This window comes from Peromyscus eremicus, chromosome 9 (genome assembly GCF_949786415.1).
Source record: "Peromyscus eremicus chromosome 9, PerEre_H2_v1, whole genome shotgun sequence".
NCBI classification, from domain to species: domain Eukaryota; kingdom Metazoa; phylum Chordata; class Mammalia; order Rodentia; family Cricetidae; genus Peromyscus; species Peromyscus eremicus.
Window position 1 is genome coordinate 82,928,207 of NC_081425.1, and position 20,681 is coordinate 82,948,887.

The 20,681-nt window shown below is 51.0% G+C and overlaps 1 protein-coding gene across 1 annotated transcript in view; it reads right to left on the bottom strand.

The window, feature by feature from the left end:
- Nucleotides 1-10,443: 10,443 nt before the first annotated feature.
- Nucleotides 10,444-20,681, bottom strand: part of Zcchc24 (zinc finger CCHC-type containing 24) — a 54,598-nt gene continuing 44,360 nt past the window's right edge. The window contains exons 3-4 of the mRNA XM_059273885.1: nt 18,735-18,899; nt 10,444-14,259 (exon numbers count right to left, since the gene is read on the bottom strand). Coding sequence (XP_059129868.1) covers nt 14,146-14,259; nt 18,735-18,899 — 279 coding nt within the window. The 3' untranslated portion in view covers nt 10,444-14,145. The remainder of the gene's footprint in view (nt 14,260-18,734; nt 18,900-20,681) is intronic.

Consider the following 20,681-nt stretch of genomic DNA (forward strand, 5'->3'; position numbering starts at 1 on the left):
TTCTATAAAACTGCTGTCTCTGGCTTTAGAAAGAAATCTGAAACACAAGTGTTTGGGGTGTGTTTGTTTTTATGTTTGTTTTGAGAAAAGGTCTTGCTGTGTGGTCTGGACTGGCCTAGAACTTGCTGTGTATCCTTGGCTAGCCTCAAACTCTCGTGATCCTCCTGAATGCTGCTGGGATTACTGGCATGAACCATTGTATCCAGCTGGAGCCAACTTTCTAATTAGCATGTGTCAGGTTTGGTGCTTTGAACTGTTTTTTGTTTGTTTCTGGTGCTAGGGCCTGTGTGCATGCACGGCCCACCCTCAGCCCTCCGCTGAGGAGTTTTGTGTAGAACATCCCAGTTACTAGCGCAGAGACCTAGGAGACACTGTTGTTGCCATCTGTGCTGTGGAGATGATCCAAACAGGCTCGTAGTCTCCACACTCCCTGCCAGGAGCTCTACTCCGAGGCAGAGTCCAGCTCTGCTCAGTGACCAAGCTTCAGCTTCCCTCAGGTGCATAATGTGTGTGTGACACCTAGATCTCAAACTGGGTGTGGGCCGTGTCAGGTGCATGGCCTTGGGCCTGATGTCATCCTAGCAAGCTCTGGGTAATGACAAGAGAATGACACTTCCCATGTATCAGATCCTTAGGAAAGGGGTCTTGCCTAAGCAAGGAGCTGACGTCACTGAAAGTTAGGGGTGTGTTTCCCTGTCCATGCTGGGCCTCTGAAACTGGGAATTCTTCATATTGCTGAATTCTCAGGAAGGGCAGGATTGGGGCAAGCAGATGACTAAGAATTTCCTTAGGTGGGCAGGGACATGGCAAGTCAGTAGCTCCTAGAGAAGGGATTTGGGCTGTGGCTGGGGTGAGTAATGCCTTCATTTGGTATGGAATTCCTGAGTCAGTGGTGTGAGGTTACGGGTGGGCCTGGTCACGCTGAGGTCATAGTGGCCAGGCTGAGTCCTTCAGGGTCATGGCGTTTCCATGAAGTCAGAGCTCCGCTCCATGGGTTGGGAGCTTGACTAGACTAGTAGTTTCAAAGCAGTTCTGAGCGCATCAGCCATCCTCAGGACACCCAGGTGTGATGGTGTGGACCCTGGGGCCCGTGTCTCCACGGTACTCTCCAGTTCTTTCTACAGTGGGGCTGCCGAGGGATTTCTCTTGAGAAGCAGACCTCGGCTGAGTAATAACTGCCATTGCTCATGCAGTACAACAGCTTGCAGCTGAGTAAACTGAGGCTACAGGCTGGATTGAGATTAATCCGGTCAAGACAGTTGGCAAAGGGCAGAACCCTGAATTCTTGGTAGTGCAGAAAGTACACATAAAAGGATTCTTAGAGGGTCACACAGGCACTTTACCACTGAGCCCTGACCCCCAACACCTCTCCTCACCTTTTTATTTTCCATAACGGCCTTGAAGTTGCTCTATAGCCCGGGCTGACTTTGAACCTGTGATTCTTGGGCCTCAGCCTCTTGGGTACCTAGGATTATAGGCCTGTACCCAGTCCCCGCCCCCTTTAAGCAATTTACTTTAAAAATAAAGTGTTTTTAAAACATCTATTTATTTATAGATCTATATATTTACTTATTTTACGATTTATGTTATTTTTTTCTGGTGCTATGGGGTGAAGTCTGGGCCTTGCCGATGTAAGTGGATGCTCTGTCAGTGAGCTGTAGGTCAAAGATGTGCTGTCGCTGTCTCTGGAGTGGCTGACCTGGGGGGCTCCAGGTACCAGTGACAAGTCGAAGGGAAAGCCAGCCTCTTTGAGCTGTGCCCTGCCTACTGTCAATTTCTAAGGGGTCTCAGGTAGAAGGTGGCAAGGCTTGTGTTTTTTCTCACTGAGAATGTGTGTGCTGTGTCTCCATCCAGCGGAATCTAGGGGTACAGCAAGCATGCAAGAATTTTCTAGAACCCTGTCCCAAAGGCAAAGGCAAGGTCATCTTCTGCAGTCCTCTCAGCACTGCGGAAGGCCTAACAAGCTTTCGGGGGGTGGGGGTGTGCAGCACCGTTTGAAGTGACACCCTGGCTTGTTGCTGGCCAGTATCTCTCAGTACCTAATGTGGACATCAGTAGCCCTCAGTATCTAATTCATACAGAAGAGGTGAGCCTGCATGTGCTTCCTAGATGCCATCATATGGGACACCTTGTGTTTTCAAAAGCCCAAAACATCAGTTTTCTGAGTTGCATGATAGCTTTTCAGAATGACTTCACTGAGATAAGATTTGCATATAGTAAAATTCGCACATTTGAATTGTCCCATCAATGATTTTTGAAAACCACATCTCCTGAGTAATGACCGTCATTTAAAACACAGAAGCTCACTGTCTCTTCTGAACCTTCCCTCTACCTCTTTGTAGGTAGCCGCTGAGTTCTGTCACCCGTTCTAGGACTTAGTGTGGAAATGGTGTCAAACAGGAGCCACTGTTTTGGACCTGGCATCACTAGCCTAGTGCATGTGAGACTAACACTGTGGTTCTCAACCTGTGGGTCGCGACCCCTTTGGGGTCGACTGACACTTTCTCAGGGGTCATATATCAAATATTTATGATCCATAACAGTAGCAAGGTTATAGTTATGAAACAGCAGCAAAAATACTTTTATGGTTGGGGTCACCACAACATGAGGAGCTGTATTAAAGAGTCACAGCATTAGGAAGGTTGAGAACCACTGCTCTAGAACATGTCTGGGGTCTGCAGGACTTTGCATCATGAAAATCAGTTTCTGCAAATTTTTCCTAGGTGTAATAAGGCCTGGGACTCACAGCAGTGCCTGAGCTGCTTTCTTGAGACTGGTTTTTACCGGAGCTGGTTTTAAACTCCTGCACTCAAGAGAGCTTACGCTTCTGCTTTCCATATAGCCAGGACTGTGGGTGAATGCCGTGGGACACAGTAAAAGACACTTGCACTTTGCTCTCGAGTCATTTATTTATTTATTTACTTGCTTATTTGTATGTGTGTGTGTATGTATGTGTATGTGTGTGATGGCACTGGGGATCAAACTTAAGGCCTTACACAAGTATTCTGCCACTGAACTATAGCTTAGCTCAGCTGTGGCCTACTGAATGCAAAACCAACTGTGATTTAGCTCGGGGATGCTAGACTAGCTTAACATCAGAGAAATCAATTAATAGAATATTGTGATTTCATATATATATGAATATTCTAATTATATATAGTAGAATAAGACCCAAAAGTTACAGAATTTAATACTACAGAAGAAACATTTGTAAAACACAGAAACAGTATCAAGCTGCCTTCTAAACACTTCTCCTTATACAGACTAGTGCAACCCTCACCCCTCATGGGAGAAGCCTCTTCATGCAGTCATAAAAGACCATCAGTCAATCCGGACTCACACTAGTCAGAGTACAGAGAATATTTGACTGTGGAATGCTCAGCCTTAAATGGACATCTGTATTACACTCCCTCCCCATTTGGCTCAGGGAACATGTAGAAGATGAAACGGAAGGATTGTATGGATTTATATGTATATTTCTATTATATTGGAATATGATGCCATTTTGAGATTAAAAAAACCTAGGCTGTTGAGGTGGCTCTTCAGATAAACAGAGCCTTGCCACCAAGCCTGATGACTTACCTTTAAACCCTAGAACCTTACACACAATGGAAGGAGAGAACTGACTCCTGCAAGTTGCTTTCTGACTTCACATATGTGTTGTGTGACATGAGTGTGCTTATAACACCCATACACAATAGATAAATGTTTAAAAAAAAAGGGAATATAAATGGCTAGTACGCACATGAGAAAACACCATAAATCATTAGTCATCAGGGAAATGCAAATCAAAACTGCAATGAGATACTTCACACCCATTGGGATGGGTAATATTAAAAAGCCCGATAGTAGTAAGTGTTTGCAAGGGTGTGGACACAGTCTAACCTTCATGCACTGATGGTCCAGCCACCTGTTCCCTCAAATGATTAAACAGAGTCACCATTTACCCAAGAGAAATGAAAACGTATCCACACAATAAGTTGTGTGGCTGTTTAAAGTGTGGTTACTAGTACTGACCAAAAGTTAAAGACAGCCTAAACACCCATCTTCATGAGTTGAGCTGTGCCTGCTTACAAAAGATTATCACAGCTGGGCTTGTTGACTGTTGACATTCCATTATAGAAGGAGGGAACGGGGTCAGAGGGCAGGGGAGATGTTATGAGACTTCTCTCCTGAGTATCCAGCCACTTTCCCTAACTGGTTGTGTGCCGCTCTACCCTAATTGAACATGGCTTCAGGGTCTCAGGAAGGGACTAGGGTATAAGCTGGGGGGGGACTGAAAGAAGGGGACCTCCACCTGGGAAGCCACATGGAAGCCACAAACATGTTAAACACACATCTTCCACCGTGGCTACTTTGGGCCACCCACACTCTGGCCCATAATTTCTCTCCCATGCTCTGTAAGCAATCCTAATAAACTCATTGGTTCCCTAGGTGGATCTCTGGTAGAATCAAACTCTGGTTTGCCATTGGGATTATAAATGGAGAGGAGAGGAATTACTTAGTTATTCCCAAGGCAAAAATTAACAGCATATGAGTATGTGAGTATCTTCAGAGGCCAAAAGAGGGGTGTCGGATTCCCAGGAGTTAGACTTGTATGTGGTTGTGAGCCATTAGACATGGGCGTTGGAAACTGAACTCAGGTCCTCTGCAAGAGCAGCAAGCACTCCATATTGAAATGTTCAAGAATTGGCTCTGGGCATGGTCAAATATGACCATGACCATATTAACAACCATTTGATGTGTGAATTGTATGGAATGTGAACTGTTTCTTACTCAGTCTGCTTAGAAAGATGTCTTAGCAGCATCTTCTAATTCTTTTGGTATGCAAGATGATGCTTCCGAGATCCTTCTGTCCTGGACGATGCTAACATTTGACCCATGTATGAGCTCTGTGGAGGGTCTTCAGTGTTCTCTTTCAAAGTGTGTTTCATGGTATTTTAAAAAATGATTTATGGGGCTGAAGAGATGGCTCAGTGGTTAAGAGCACTGACTGTTCTTCCAGAGGTCCTCCAGAGGTCCTGAGTTCAATTCCCAGCAACCACATGGTGGCATACAACCACCCGTAATGAAATCTGGTGCCCTCTTCTGGTCTGCAAGGACACATGCAGGCAGAATACTATATACATAATAAATAAATATTTTTAAAAAATGATTTATGTGGTGGTGAGAGGGGGCTGATTGCATGTATGTGCACTACGTGTATGAAGATGCCTTCAGAGGCCAGAAGAGGACATCGGGTCTCCTGGAACTAGACTTACAAGAGATTGTAAGCTGCCTGACTTGGGTGCTGGGAACTGAACCTGGGTCCTCTGTAAGAGCAGTAAGGGCTCTTAACTGCTGAGCCATCTCGCCAGCCCCAGTTATGGTATCTTTACACAAAGTGTCAACTCTCCTCAGACACAGGTGGGCAAGGGACAGACAGACACTTGAGAGTTCAAGTCGTTGGCTTCATTTGGATCCATCCACATGTCCCTGTTCCAAATTTTAGAGCCCATTCTTTATGCTCTGCCACATGAAAATCTTGACAAGACTGTGAATTCAAAAGACATGGAGGTCAGCAACCTGCATAAGTAAGGTTTTGTTTCATGTTCCAATCAGCCCAGGGTGTGTAGGAGTCTTTTTCCATTATAGAAGACTCTGGTCTTCAGTCTGTAACTTATGCTGAGAACTGAAGGGCATACATGTTTCATTTTCTTTTGGTAATAAATCAAGCATCCTCAAAAGAATTCACGCATCACAGTCCTTATGGTCATCCTTACTGTCATATAGTCAGGTGCCACAGACAGCTGGCCTGTTCTTGCCGCTTACTCATAGGTGATACCATGATTAATTGTGATGTCACTGCCTGCCGTGGATTGCTAGCATGCCATTTCCCACTGGCAGGTAGTCCAGCTGTTCCTTCAAGTCCAAAGGCACAGCCACCCTCCCAGATCCAGTCTCTGTGGGGCTTTCCCGGTACCACTCCTGGTGTTGAGCCTACACACTGGTACCCAGTCAGAGGATGGAGACAACTTGGACAGGGAAATCAGTATCTGAGGGGAAAGAGAGTGCTGAAGACTGTTTCCCCGGGGCCATCAAAGGAACACTGCCAGTGTTTAGACAAGTGAGGTCAGTCTCTGTGCTGAGGACAGGTGATGATGAAGAGAACAGGTTACAAAAGAGCCAGTCAACCTGGTACACACAGAGACAGACAGACAGACACACACACACACACACATTCTGTAACACACACACACACACACACACACACACACACACACACACACACACACACACACACACACACACACATTCTGTAAGCCAGAGAAGGAAATTTCCTTTTGTCTTTTACAGATTCAACCTGGCTGCTAGCAGGAAATTGCAGTTCTCAGATTCAGCCACCAGAGGACAGCAAAGGACCAGCTAGTTGGTACAAATAGGCAAACACACAAACACACACACACCCTCAATCCCCAAAGCAGAAGAAATTCTGGACTGGCATGTGAGGCGTGGGACAGCAAAGAACACAGTGGGAAGACTCCATGACATTCTGGGCAAGGGTCCTGTGCCAAAACCCAACAGGGAAACAGGCAGAAGAATGGAACTGGCAGGGCGTGTGCCTGGCCAAGGGAGAGGAACAGTCTGTGGGCCAAGGAGAGCTGACAGGTCCAAGGCTCTTTCTTCCCTGAGCAATGCAGGAAGTCAGCCTGCCAGTGGACTTGGGGAGGGAGGGAACATGGGGTCAGGACAGTGCAGGAGGCTGGGAGATGGCCAGTCAAATCCAGGGCTGTGTGGGAAGGAGGGCACAGGAGGCAGAGATCAGCCCCGGGGCCTGCTGTTCACTGGAAGCAGACGTGGAGAGAAGAGCAGCCTGAGGCTGGAGAAATGGGCTTTTCAAGTCCCTCAACCTCACTGAACCTCGGCTTCCCCGATGTAGGTTTCCACTGACTCTTACCCCCAACTCACAAGTTACTGCAGGAACCAAAAGCGATGATGTGTATGAATCGGGTAGCCCCGTGTCTGGTGCATCCCATCCTCTGCCCCTCTGCCACCTTGCACCCATTCAGCCTGGCTTGCCTTGGAGTTTACTTCTGACCCAAGTATGGGACCAGAGATGGAGAGCCAGCACAACCAACCTGTTACCAGACTGGATCGGAGCCACGCCATCTGTTTGCCAGTCCCCTTTTAATGTCCCTGACCCTCCAACTCTGGATTGTTTGAAAGCAAGCCCAGGAGTTGTCTCATGTCCGCCAGGACACTCCAGTATCCAGTAGATGGGACCCCAGTGACATCACAGCTCCCAGAACATTCCTTAACTGTGGACGAGACTTCTGGCTATCCTGGGCTCAGGGCCTGGTTTTGGGGTCCCTGTCCCAGGTCTTCCACTCCTGATGAGGGACTTATGGCCACTGGGCACATAAGTAGCTGGTTCCACAGAAAGTTCGTTTCCCTTGTGCTCTGAAGCTTCTTCCTCACCGCTAAGAGAAAACCCTGGTTAAGAAGGGGATGGGAGGGCTTTTCTGGGCACACTGGCTGGCTCTCTCCACCTTCAGCAGAGCCCTGCCACCAGGGAAACACAGCACCCCAACCTCCACCTCCCAAGGGCTCTCCGACTGTTGCAGACAGCTAGCTAGCCTGCTGTGTGTTCCTGCCCTTGTGCACACAAGCAGGGGAGGGGTGGGAGTGTGAGAGTGGGGCAGGAGAACCAAGACCTCTAACACCTCCCCCTGGGACTCCAGCATCAGGATAGATGAGGGAGGATGTGCTAAGGGGCCCTGAGCCCAGGACAGGCTGTTCCTACTTGTGGCCAGAGCTCTGAGGGAACAGCCAGCAGGCCTGACTCCCGAGAGGCAAGCCCACCCCCAGCCATCACCCTCCTCCATCTCAGCCTCTCTTCTCCCTGCCGCCGGGGGTGGGGTGGGGGTGGGGGTGGGGGCAGGCTCAGGCACTCTGGCCAGCTGGTAGCTGTTTGGATACCCAACCCTGGTACTTCCAGGCCATGGGGAGCTGGGGTCAGGACACCTTGACATCAGTGGAGCCTGGTTGCTAATCTTACAGTGGATCCAGCTCAATTCTAGGGTACGAGGCCTGGTCCAAAGGAAGCTGATAATAAACTGAGACCCCCCCATCTCAGATGTAGGCATCAGGACCCTCCAGTCTGTTTCTCCACCTGCCCCACTGGCACATTCCCCTCTACTTTGGGCATACCCCCAAGACTGTTAGGAGGCCATATGAGACTAGTAAGCCCAGAGAGCCTGCCAGAGCCTGGGAGGAAGCGACAACTTGAGACTCAAATCCTGCCTCTGCCACAAGCCCAGTGGGTGAACGTTAGGAAAGACTTTCCTTTCCAGGCACCCTAGCTTGTTCCTAGAGCTGGGCTGGCTTCTCACATTCCTCCAAGGTCCCTCCTTTGGTGGCTGCTGCTCTCTTCCAGGCCCCTCAGTGGCTGCTGCCTCTGGACGTGAGCATTAAGTCCAACCGGAAATCCTTCCTGTCCCGGGGAATTATTGATTTCCACAGCTTCGGGAAGTGTCGAAATCCAGCCTGTGTTTGCTTTGGGTTTGTTTTCTTTCCATGGAGCACAAAGTGCACATGTCACACACACACACACACACACACACACACACACACACACACACACACGCACACACGCACACACGTTCACTCGGTGGGGGTTGGCGAGGCAAGTGGGAGGAGGCTGGGCCAGAAAACGGAAAGCCAACCTGGAAGCTTCAGGCCAGGCTCCTAGTGAACAGATAGCACAGGAGTCCTGGGTTCAAGGCTCACTCCCCTTTCCACTCAACTCATGCAGTCTGAGCTAAGTGTTGCTGGCTAAGCTGCAGACAGTGGGACCAAGAGGTCACCTCCCGTGGGCCTGTCCCAGTGCCAAGCAGCTGCTGGGACTCATGTTCACTGGTCTCTTTTATCTGCATAGTATGCTGAGGGAGTGGGACCTCAGAGAGATGGGGGATGGGGGAGGCAGGCCTAGCCTAGAAGGCAGCCCTGCAGAGGACAGGGCAGTCTCTGCTTAGCACCCCTCCGGGTGCTAGTTGAGGTCCCAGCAGCTGGCATGTGACCAGCTGTGGAGTTGTATACACGAGTCATCTGGTCCCTTGATCACTCTGCGGGGTGGGGTCTCCTCCACTCACCTGCCTGGCTGGACTGACACCCCCTGTATCCAAGGAGACCCCAGCCTGCCTGACATTACACCAGAGGATGAGCAGGAATTCTCTTTGTTACTCAAAAGGCTTGGTGGCTTCCAGGGTTCAGCCTACGACCCCAATCAGACAAAGCTCTTGCTTCTGGAGTTAGTCTGTTCTTGCTGGTCCTGTCCCCTCCCCTCTGGTTTTGTCAGCCCCATCTGGAGGCCACAGTCCAGAGGCAGGAGCTTGCCCACACACTTGCACTTTGACCTGTTTAAATTTAATGACCTGGAAACTTGAAATTCAGAACTGGGATTTCCAGTTTTCCTCCCCAGCCCCTGACCACCAGGCAACAGTAGGTCTTAGACTGACAAGCTGGCTCCAGCCAGGAACCGGAGGCCCCGCCTCACCAGCCCCTCACCGACAGTACTATGAGTTCCCACAGGTCATAAGGGGGCTCCTCAAACCAGGTGCTGCTCAGGGTGAGCAGTGCACCCAGGGGTCTTTAAGAACCCAAGGACATGGGGGCTGGAGAGATGGCTCAGCTGTTAAAAGCACCGACTGCTCTTCCAGAGGACCTGGGTTCAATTCCCAGCACCCACATGGCAGCTCACAGCTGTCTATGACTCCAGTTCTAGGGGCAGATTTCTGTGAGTTCGAGGCCAGCCTGGTCTACAGAGTGAGTTCCAGGACAGCCATGGCTACTCAGAGAAATCCTGTCTCGAAAAATCAAAAAACAAACAAACAAAAAAAACAACCCAGACACGTTCAGACCAGTGTCTTAGCATAGCTGCCTCTGGAGGTGGCTGGTAAACAGTAGGACAGGACTGAAGGGAAGTACTGGCACTTGGCCAACAGGCTTCATGGACAACCTGTAACAGCCTTATCCAGTCCTGACCTTGCTCAAAAGAACTCCCCATTCCCTCTTCCCTTGCTTGCATGTGATAGTCAGTGTCTCGGACCCCAATCCTGGGCTCACATTCAAGCATGTGCAGCCTCACCGGAGCCCGGGGCTGCTCTCTCGGAGACGGAGTCACTCCTATATATGGTTACCCAGGAGTGGGAGTCCCATCTGAGCTAATGTGTGACTTAATCTGCTGACAATCTCACCCAGTTGGAGCCCCACTTGGGGAGAGCCCTCACTCTGGAAAGTGTTCACTGAGAGCAAAGGGGCTGGGAGGGGGGCAGGACAAGGACAGTATGACCAGACTCGGGGACACTAAATGCCACTCAAGTTCTTCCCACCTCTGCTTTGTCCCACATCTGTGGAAATGTCCAGCTTTTCCCACATGCCCTGTAAACACACTCACAAGCCTCCTTCTTTCCAAAGTCCTTTTAATACAGCACAGAAAGGCTCTATTTTCATAGGCAAGCCGTATATAGAGTCTCCAGGAATAAGGCACACAACGGAATGCCACCCCGAGGCCGGCCCTTCAGGGAAGTCAGGAGCCTTTTCCATGCACCCTCCAGGCGGGGCTCACGGGTTCTGTTTGTCTTCTTAGCTGAATGCACACACATGAACAGATACAGACATGGACAGGGTCACACCACATGGAGGTGCAGGGGTTGGTACAGGGAAGTTGGCCATGAGAGCAAACAAGGATCCTCATTGCCATCTCCCGGAAGGCTGCAACACCCCTTACATCACTGTTAGTTGTTGACTGGCTACAATGTAGTGAGGTTGGATTAGACTTTTGTTTAGAGTAGATTCAAGTTCATTAGATGCTAAAAGGCAGGTGGAAGGGCTCAGGTGGACAGATCCAAGTTCAAAGAGCATGGGGTTGGGAGGCAGGGCTTGGGCGAGGAGGAAGCCTGCCTCCTGTGTTCTTGTACCTCCTTGGGTCTTGCTGGCAAGTCCAATGGGCTGGCAGATCAAAGGACGTGTTCATCCGATGTGTCCTTTTCCCTTGCCCATCCCCTGCCCTCCCCTAAAAAATTAATAAAACCATAATAACAAGATAATAACATGAAGGTGCAGGAGAAAAGATTACAATACCACCTGTCCACCTCAGAGGCAGAGGCACAAAGGATCTCTGTTCCCTTTTTACCATGTTGTCCATTGATAACTCCCCGTAAAAAAAAAGCAATACTTCCAAAAATACACAAATGTATAAATACAGGACAAGAGCATATTAATAAGTCTAACACTTGAATAGTATACTGGGTGCTTAATACTGATATTTTCATCCAAGGAAAACAAAATAGAAAAAAAAAAACCCATCATAGCTTAAAGGATTACAAAGATTTTTTTCCTCGTTAGAATTATGTACCAACTTCATATAATAATTCTATGTAGATAATATTTCCTTCTTAATGTAGTTCAGTTTGCATACTTTTTACAGATGAAAGCATAGAAAAAAATAACAAGAAAAAAGGAAAAGTTCTCACTATAAATATCCTCTTACAGATCAACCAGACTTACAAAACTATGTCTAGAAATCTGTTCAATATGGATTGCCCTCTCAAAAGCACTGACGTTTTTTTGAAATGCCTCTTTTTGTTGTTTTCACTTTCAATAATATCAAGCAATCCTGTTTTTCTTTTCTTAAAAAAAAAAAAAGAGAACCTCAAATATATACAAACAAAAATCACTATGAAGAATTTGGGGGGGAGAGGCTACCAAGTTCAGTGTCGTAAGAAAAACTGGTAACCATGCAGAAATTTTAACATCTATGCATTTTTTCCCAAAATACACACATAGCATTTTTTTAAAAAAAGAATTCTGTGTCAAGTATAACTCAAAATAAATACAAATTCACAAGTAGAGCTATTGAATACTTCATATGGGGTAAACACCATTCTCTCTCAACTAGATCGCGAGATCTACTGACTGCAAGCGATTGTCCCTTTTGAATGTACTAAACCACATGCTTTCTTGTCCCCTGGGTTCCCAGGCCCTCTGAGCATTAACTCTCCAGCACCCAGCTTAGATAGTGGTATCTTTTGCTTGCCTCAAAAAGATCACAAGTTCAGCCAAAGCACTGCAAGGTAGGCCCAGGGAGAGGCTGCCTGAGGCAAGAGGGCCTGGCTGTGCACAGACTTCAGTACAGGGACCCAAATGCTCACTGTGGGGAGAGGTCCCACCTTCTGCTGGCCCTGGCTTCCTGAAGACTGTTGCTGGGCTCTCTGAACCTTTGACTCGGTTCACCCATGCCCAACGTGTCCTCATTTGGGACACGAGCACACTGCCCACTGCTGTGAACATTCTCTTTAGGGGCCCTGTGGGATGACTGACAGAAAGGGCCCTTTCCTAAGTGACAGGAAGCTTGGCATGGGGCGGCCCTAGTGCGGCAGCAAGGCTAGGGAGTCTTTGGTGCTGGGTGCTCACAGTCTGCAGCCCAGCATGCCACCATTCCTGGGCAGCAGGGTGGCAGCTAGTGCTTTGGACTGCCCCAGGTATACCTTTGTTAAGTATTCAGAGGGTATGTTCTCCCCAAAATCTATCCTGCAGCTAACTGGCTGCAGACACGTCCATCTCTTCGACTCACTCCCTGGACCCGTGGTTAACACTTCACTGTGACTCCTCGGTCGTACAAAGCGTTCTCATTTGAAAACAAAGGGCAACTGGGCACCATGTGTAAACACTGAACTTCAGGCCTGTTTCATGGTCTGACTGTTTTCTTCTCCATAGAGGCATAGTGTTGGGGCAAAGTCAAGCTGCTCAGTCCCGGCAGCCGGTGAAGAGGAGAAAGGCAAGAGAAATGTGGCTTGTCGCAGGGGAGGGGGTGCACTGCTGATCCCGACCAGGACAGCAGTCCTTCTGGGCCATGTGACATGCCAGGAGATCTCTCTGCCTTCCTAGAAAAGTAGGAAACCATTATCCCCAGTTTCCAAAGGAGAGGTTCTGCGGCTCGTTTTAGGCTTGCCCACTGTGAGGGGCTGAGGAGACCTGGGGTGGGATCATCTCCCATTTTCTCCGGGGATGAGAACATCAGGCAAGGAGGGCTGAAGGAGAGGACCTGGCATCGCTCAGCCCGATTTCCTAAGTGGCTGCCATGGGCAGAGGTTTGGAAGGCAGTGCTCTAGGGGGTACTCTAGGGGTCTCCCATCACCCCGGTGAGGCCCTGTGTTCCAGAGGTAGCCAGCTTTCTCCTAGAACACCAAAGCTCACTGGGGCCTCTTGGCTTTCTGGGGGCACTTTCTCACTTAACTAGTGGGGAAACTGAGGCTGAAGATGAGATGTCCTTGCCCCAGGTGGCATAAAGTAGCTCCAGAATGCCAAGACCTGCATCCTTCATGGCAGAGCAGGCTGACAGTTTCTGTGGGGTGGCGTCCCTGACATGGGTGGGAGGCTAAGGATGAAGAGAGAGCAGCTGATGAAACCCAAGCTTACGGGACAGTCTCGGGGACTTGGGGAGACCGTGGGAGGCGATGCCGATGTCCCCTAGGATGTGTTGGAGCGCACTGTTCACTGTTTAACGTCCTCCTGCCTGCCAGGCCCATTGGCAGAGGGAGGCTGTATTTAGCTACCGGGTACAAATGCAGTGATGTCAGGGGTGGTCAGATGTGGGACTCAACGTGGGCACAACAGAGGACCACTCCTCAGCAGCTGCTAGAACAAGGGTCTGCCCTCAGTGGCTACAGCTTAGGAATGAAACAGGACTTCCCCAGAGTGGCTTTTCATAGGCGGCAAGCTGCAGGGTTCTGGGTGGGACAGGACCCGGATGGCCTTGGAGGGCAGACTTCCCGCAGGCCTCAGGATTCACAGTTCACTAGTGTACTCGGCGGCTACAAAGCCACTCAGCTCCAAAGACACTCAGGAAGGGAGCCTGCGGGAACACCAAGGCCTCTGCTGGCCTCTGTCCCTCTACAGAGCCCGGGGGCCTACGGTGAAGCGTCCCTGAGCCTCCGGTCTCTGCACCCTGTTGGGAACATGTCAGCCACAGCACGCAAGACGAGGACATGAGCCTCCTCTGCTTAAGCCCACAGGCCTGCGAGGTCTCCTCAAGTATGGGGACATTCAGCCCTTCAGGCAGCACAGGGAGGTGGCAGCCGAGGGCTGCTGCAGCGGCGGCCAAGGTCACTGCACACGGCGACAGTAGTAGCCCAGGACCTTGCACTTTTCACAGAGGTGCTGCGGGTGTTCCTTGCTCTGGTCAGACACATCCAGGCCATCAGGCTTCTCCAGGGGTCTCTGCAAAGAGGAGGAGAAAGGGCGGGGGGGGGGGGGGATCCGCAGTTACAGAAGTGGCTCAGCCAATGCTTTGACACCCCACCTTTTGCCCATTTGCAGACATATGTGTCCAGGAAGCTCAGGTGAAATTCCTGGGCTGCCTAGAGCCAAGGCAGGGGTCTCAGACCTGGAACCGTGGCCAATATGTTGCCTGATCCACAGTCCTCTCTAGGCAGCTGTCCCCTGAATGAAGCTCAGAGAGCTCCCAAATGCAGACCAGAATCAATGCAGGTCAGGGATGCAAAGGCATCTGCCGGATGAAGAAACTGAGTCTCAGGCAAAGGAAACCCCACCTCACATCCGTCTCCCTGTCACTCCAGTGGCCGCGGGAGTCAAAAGATTATCCCGGACATAAGCTACAACACTTCAGCCCGAGGGGCAACAGGACTCTTAGTTCCACAAAGCCAGTCTGGGGTCTCGGGTCAACCCCACCCTAGGTCCTGGCCCAGTGCCTGCCCGTTAATCGAGTGACTCCATAAACAGAGCCTCATTGTTTTCTACTGGGGAAACTGAGGCCTAGAGAAAGGAGGCAACTTACCAGGCCTGCCGTGCCACGTGTGCACCCCCTCACCGTCTATAAAGCAGGCCGGTACGGTGCTCACTTGCAAAATTTGGAAGGATCCTGAGAAAGGCTAGCTGTTGGTAACCTGGGCTGCACTAGGCACACACAAACACCCTTCTAAAAAATTACATTTATTTACCTGTGTATGTGTTAAGTGTGTGTGTGTGTGTGTGTGTGTGTGTGTGTGTGTTCACATGTGTGCCACAGCCTGAGTGTGGAGGTCAGAGGACAACTTCTAGAAGTCAGTTCTCTCCTTCCACCGTGTGGGTCCTAGGGATTGGACTCGGGTCATCGGGCTTGGGGGGGCAAGGCCTTTCCCCCTGAGGCACCTCACCAGCCCTCAAGCTCTTTTGTACTCTAGACAGCTTGGGTCTCCCTGCCTGCTCTCCCTCCTTACCCTCCCCACAACAGCCAGCGAAGACCTGCAAACATTGGCAAGATCACAAGGAGAGGCTCCGAAGTGGACAGCATTTCAGTTGGCCACAAAGACCCTGTTCTCCTCCTAACCCTAGAATGACACCTGTCTGCAGAAGGGTCCTCGGCACAGACTTGGGGGCTCAGAGGAAACCGGTCAGGGCCAGCTGGGAGCCATCTGGCAAGAGCACGGGAGCAGAAACCAGAGGCTGACATGGGGTCTGGGGCAGAGACCCTTGGCTACAGTGGCGTGTCAGGGGAGGGCGGTTGAGATGAGTGCTGCCCACTGGGTAGACTGGTACTCAACACTAGCAGGCTGCTTTCCCACCTGCTCCAGGCCTTGAGCCAAGCTGACCCTCGGAGCAGTTGGGCAAATGGGATGGAGGGTTGGAAAAGGTGAGGGTTTAGGCTGTAGGTGGGCAGGATTCTACTTTGTAGCTGCCCTGGAAACGGGTGTCATACAACTCAACTCTTAAACTTTAGCTACAAAGGGAAGACCTGCAAGGAGGAGAGCCTGGGTTTGGAACAGAAGCCTTCCAGAGGACTGGCCTCACTCACCCCTCCTAGTCTGTCCCAGCAGGGGAGAGGAGAAAGAGTTGGACTTCCTTGCAGACCAAGTCCCAGATGGGAGCTCAGCCTCCAAACACTGGCTGTGTGGCCTTGGCCTGGCCACCTGACCCCTCTGAGACACCATCTCACTCCCTTCTGTAAAGTGGGTAGCTGGCTCTTTTTCAGGGAGTTGTTCCCAGCAAACCGAGCGAGGCCAAAGACCAGACAGAGGAAAAGTCCTTCAAGGTACTGGTGTTGTTTATTCTTAATATTAATGGGAGGGGGCAGTGACATGGGGTCATCCGCTGTCCCAGCTGCCCCGGAGAATGGGAACCAGCATTAACCTCTCACTTTATGGGCTTGCATGTCCCCAGGGTCAGGAAGCTGGGTCTCTGCTGGCTGAGCACAGTGCCAGGTTCTTGTATGTTCTATGTGAAGGACTCCATCTTGAGCTGGAATCTGGGTCCCTATGCCTTTATCTTGGAGGCCCCACTGCTCAGCTCCCAAAGGATGGTCTGGCTAGCGGAGCCCTGACCTGTTACCTACCACAGACCAAATCCAAGCTGATGTCTAGCCACTTTCCGCTGCCCCCCACAGGCTACTACCCACCGCCTCCATGAACCAGCCTTCTAGTAGGGACAGAGGGACAGGAGTGAGCCAGCTTCCCCTGCCTTGGCTCCCGCTGGTTTGGGCTTTGTGTGGCCAGGCCATGTTGTTCAGGCTGCCTCAAGGGCACAGCTTCCACAGGAGTGGTGGGTCACCACAGATGAGGAAAACTTAAGACATCCAAAAGTCTTGTCCAGAGGCCTCCAGAGAGGAAATAGTGAATCTCAGACCCCACACTGTCTGAAACACTGCCCGTCTTCATCCTGGGGCTAGGGCTAGCTCTAGATCTCATGTACTCTTCTAGCCTGTTCCAGATCCTCGGCTTTCTGTCACCAAGAGAGCATCCTCCTCTGAGGTTGCTCCCAGCCCTGTGGTCCTGACCCCTGAGAACTCACTAGCACCCGCCTCGCTCTGCCCACCCTGCCGGGTACTGCTGTCCTAGCTTTCATCCCAGGGGTTGACAGAGGTCCAGTGCTCCCAGGGCTAAGGGCAGAGCCAGTCACTGAGGCTTGAAGAGTATTCTGGGAAACTGCTTCTGCCCATGTCTCTGCAGTGTGTCCACGGTTCACGGCACCACAAATCAGGCAGCTGTGAACACCACCTCTGCCCTCCCTTGGCTGGCCGCCGCCACCTCAGCTTGCCTTTCTGCAGCCTAGGCTAGTGGTTAGTGACGGGTGCTGTGTTTGCTTACGTGTGTGTGTGTGTGTGTGTGTGTGTGTGTGTGTGTGTGAGAGAGAGAGAGAGAGAGAGAGAGAGAGAGAGAGAGAGAGAGAGAGAGAGAGGGAGAGAGAGAGGAAATGACTGTCTTAAAGGATTCTATAACCGCAGAGCTCCACAAAGACTTCACGATATGTATCTGTGTGGACAGTCAGCAAGTCATTTAACTTCTCTGCTCATGTTCCCCTCCAAAAAACGTCTCTACTAGAGGCTCTGTCTGCTAGGCCTGTAGTGAAGAGAGCAGTTAGAATGGCACCTGGCTCGTGGGGAACCTTCCATGCACTGGCTAGTTTGTTTGTTTGTTTGTTTGATTGATTGATTGATTGATTTTTTTTTTTTTAGTTTCCCAAGACAAGGTTTCTCTGTGTAACTGCCGTGGCTGTCCTGGAACTCGCTTTGTAGACCAGGCTGGCCTCGAACTCACGGAGATCCACCTGGCATTGGCTAGTATTTATGTTGCGCATCAGCAGTAATATTTCGAAGGGGCAGGATCATCAGCCGAATCCCTGGGAAATGCTCTTGCCTGACCCTCCTGGCCGGCCCTAGCTCTGGGTTTCTTTGAACTGCTCTTCTCCTTGGCCTTGGTGTCCAGGCTGCAGTCACAGGCTGCCAGTGGGGAGCTTGGGGGAGCTGTCAGGATGACCCCCCTCTGTGGAAGGAAAGACCCAGCAGCTGGGACTGATCTGGGAGCCCCCCCACTCCCACCAGCAGGGAGGCAAAGCCCATTAGTGTTTTCTTCTCTTGGGGGGGGGTAGGGGGGGGTTGTCTAGGGAGACACAGTTGGAGCCTGACAGGAAACAGATGTAGTGGGGGCAGGGCTTCTCAGAGGGATGAGGTGGCCCAGGTCAGCACTGGGGGGAGGGGCAAGAGCCCTTCTCCATCCCCAGACTCCACTGCCTCCTCTAGGAGAGCAAGGAGGCGGTATTCCCAAATCTCAAGTCAGAGAGAGAAGCACAAGAGCCTAGGAACCCAGAACTTGGCCTGGAGTGGGGGTAGCGGTGGGGGGTACAAGTCCTTCGTACCTCAGTCTCCCCAGTGCACACAGTAGGTGCTCAACAAACACTGACTGGATGATGGTGAGTGGGGAAAACGGAGCCTCAAGCTCTTGGAGGAGTCTTCTAGATTGGGCCCCTCCGTGTAGAGCCAGGCCGGTAGCTCAGCAGCCTAACTGAGGCTCTGCTGCTGAGATGTGGGGAGGGGGAAGGCAGAGAAATGACAGAGGGATAGCCTGGCAAGACCGAGGGGACCCAGTAAGTAGCAGCCTGCCCTGCCAGCCGCTGGGGCACACAGGAACACTGCAGGGTATCGGGTTCCCCTGGCCCTGAGTATGTGAGTTGGCTCTGCCCCTCCACCTAGGTCATAAGACAGTAGGTGAGTCCCCGAGACCCGCAGTCCTGATCCTTGGAACTCTGACACTGAACGCACTGTGGAAACTGGGCTGTCCTAACTCCCTGTCCCAGTCTGCCTACCCCGCCCAGAGAACACTCTGCCCGCCCTCCCTCCTTCCCCCAGCCCCACACCTACTGCGTCCTTGCCTCGGTCCCACCCCTGGCGGCTCCGCCCCCACCCGGAGGCCCCGCCCACCCACCTGCTTGTGTGGGTACACGTTGATGTGGCACTTGATGCACTCCTGCCCCATGTTGGCCCAGGAGTTCCCGCTCATCCATTTTCTCTTGCACTTGGGACACTTGTACTCGCCAAAGCAGCGCTTCTTGCCCTGGTAAGGTGTCAGACCCTCACCTTTGGGGCGTGCCTGGAAGACAGGAAGTAATACCGGAAATGGAGCCTAGGTCGCCTCCAGAGTACACGTGCTAATGCCAGGACAGAGACAGTGGGGTACGGGGCTTCGGAGGAGTTACTTCTCCATCTCAGTGTTGCAGGGGCAGCTGGGTGGGCACAGGTTCTTGGTCCCACCAGGGAGGCGTCAACACAGGGACAGGAACTAGTGCCTGATGGAAGGGATCGCCTCAGCTGCCCCCCTTCCAACTGTGGGCTCCCCTACCTGGAGGTAACCATTTTCTAGGCTGGCTTTGAACTCAAACCTCCCGTGTCAACATCTAGGGTTTGGGGACGACAGAAAAACACCCTCTTGTCCAGTCTCTGAAGCATCCCTGTGTCTTCTGTGTCCGCCCAAAGGCAGCTCCACACTGGCAAACACATCGGCGTATATGTCTAGGCCGCCTGTCACTCACCAGACACAGAGGCACACATGCCGCATCACCTTGCTTTTTTCTTTTGAAGTACAAGGCCTCACGTATCCCAGTCTGGCTTTCACTTACTACGGAGACAAAGAGGATCCTGAACTTCTAGCCCTGCTTCCCAGTGCTGGGGTTACACACATGTACCACCATACCTGCCTTAGGTATGCCGGGAATCAAACCCAGGGCCTTGTGCATGCTGGACAAGCACCCACCAACTGAGCTACATCTCCAGCCCAATTCATCTTGGTGTCTCCTTCATGTCAGCACCAGCAGCTACTGTACCCTGCTTCACAGCTGCATGGTGGCAGAACCCCTGAAAGCTCAGCGTGTGCTACCAGGAGGGCTTGCGACACGAGTCAATGTACATGCCTTTGTAGAGGAAATTTCCAGAAGTGAAACTTCCGGGGCAGAGGGCACGTGCACTATTTTTCGTGATAACCCCTATCGCCGCTGCCTCCACTCCCACAATGCTTCACAGCATCGTAGTCCGGATCCCCAGGGGCCGAGTTCTAGCTAATGTCCCACTTGTCTGCAGCTGCACTACCCACATAGTTGTTTTTCTCTGTTGTAGTCGTCTGTGCTCAACCGATCGGGAAGGAGTCAACAGAGAGTCTCAGAAATAAACACCTCGTAAGCTTTGGACTGTGCACAGTTCTGAGGAACACCATGAGAGCTCTCTCCATGTGCCTGGGACATCGAGAGTCTCATTGTCCCATGGATCCACGCTATATATGCTACCTGCCCATTAGTTATTCAGTGACTGGCTGTTACCGGATGAACTGCAGTAGCTACAGTGCTTATGTTCAAGTGGCCCTCATTTTACATAGCAATTGCCCTGGGGCACAGGTGTAAGGTAGCAGACAACTCCTATGCCAAGGAGAAGTCATAAAATGCTTCCATTACCTGAAAAGGGGAAATTTGCCAATATCATAAAGGAAAAAAGAAATCTGAGGTTGCTAAAAACCTTTGGTGAGAACAAATACTCCGTTGGGAGGCCAAAGAAAGAAAGAGATCCATGCTAGTTTTGATCTTGCAACTCCAACTACTAGTTACAGCCCCAGAGCAGGCATCCACCGAGGGTCCTGAAATGCACCTTTCTACATTAGAGGAAGCCATAGTATCCCTAATCTAAAAGGTACACCGTCTTCTCAGAGGAGGTTTGACATACATCTGTTATAATGAGCAAGACACATTTTTGCATGTATTTAAGAATGGTTTGTTTATATTTCATTTCTGTGGGGGGGTGTAACTTTTTTTTTTCTTTTTTTGAGACAAAGTTTCTCTGTGTAGTTTTGGTGCCTGTCCAGGGTCTTGCTCTGTAGACCAGGTTGGCC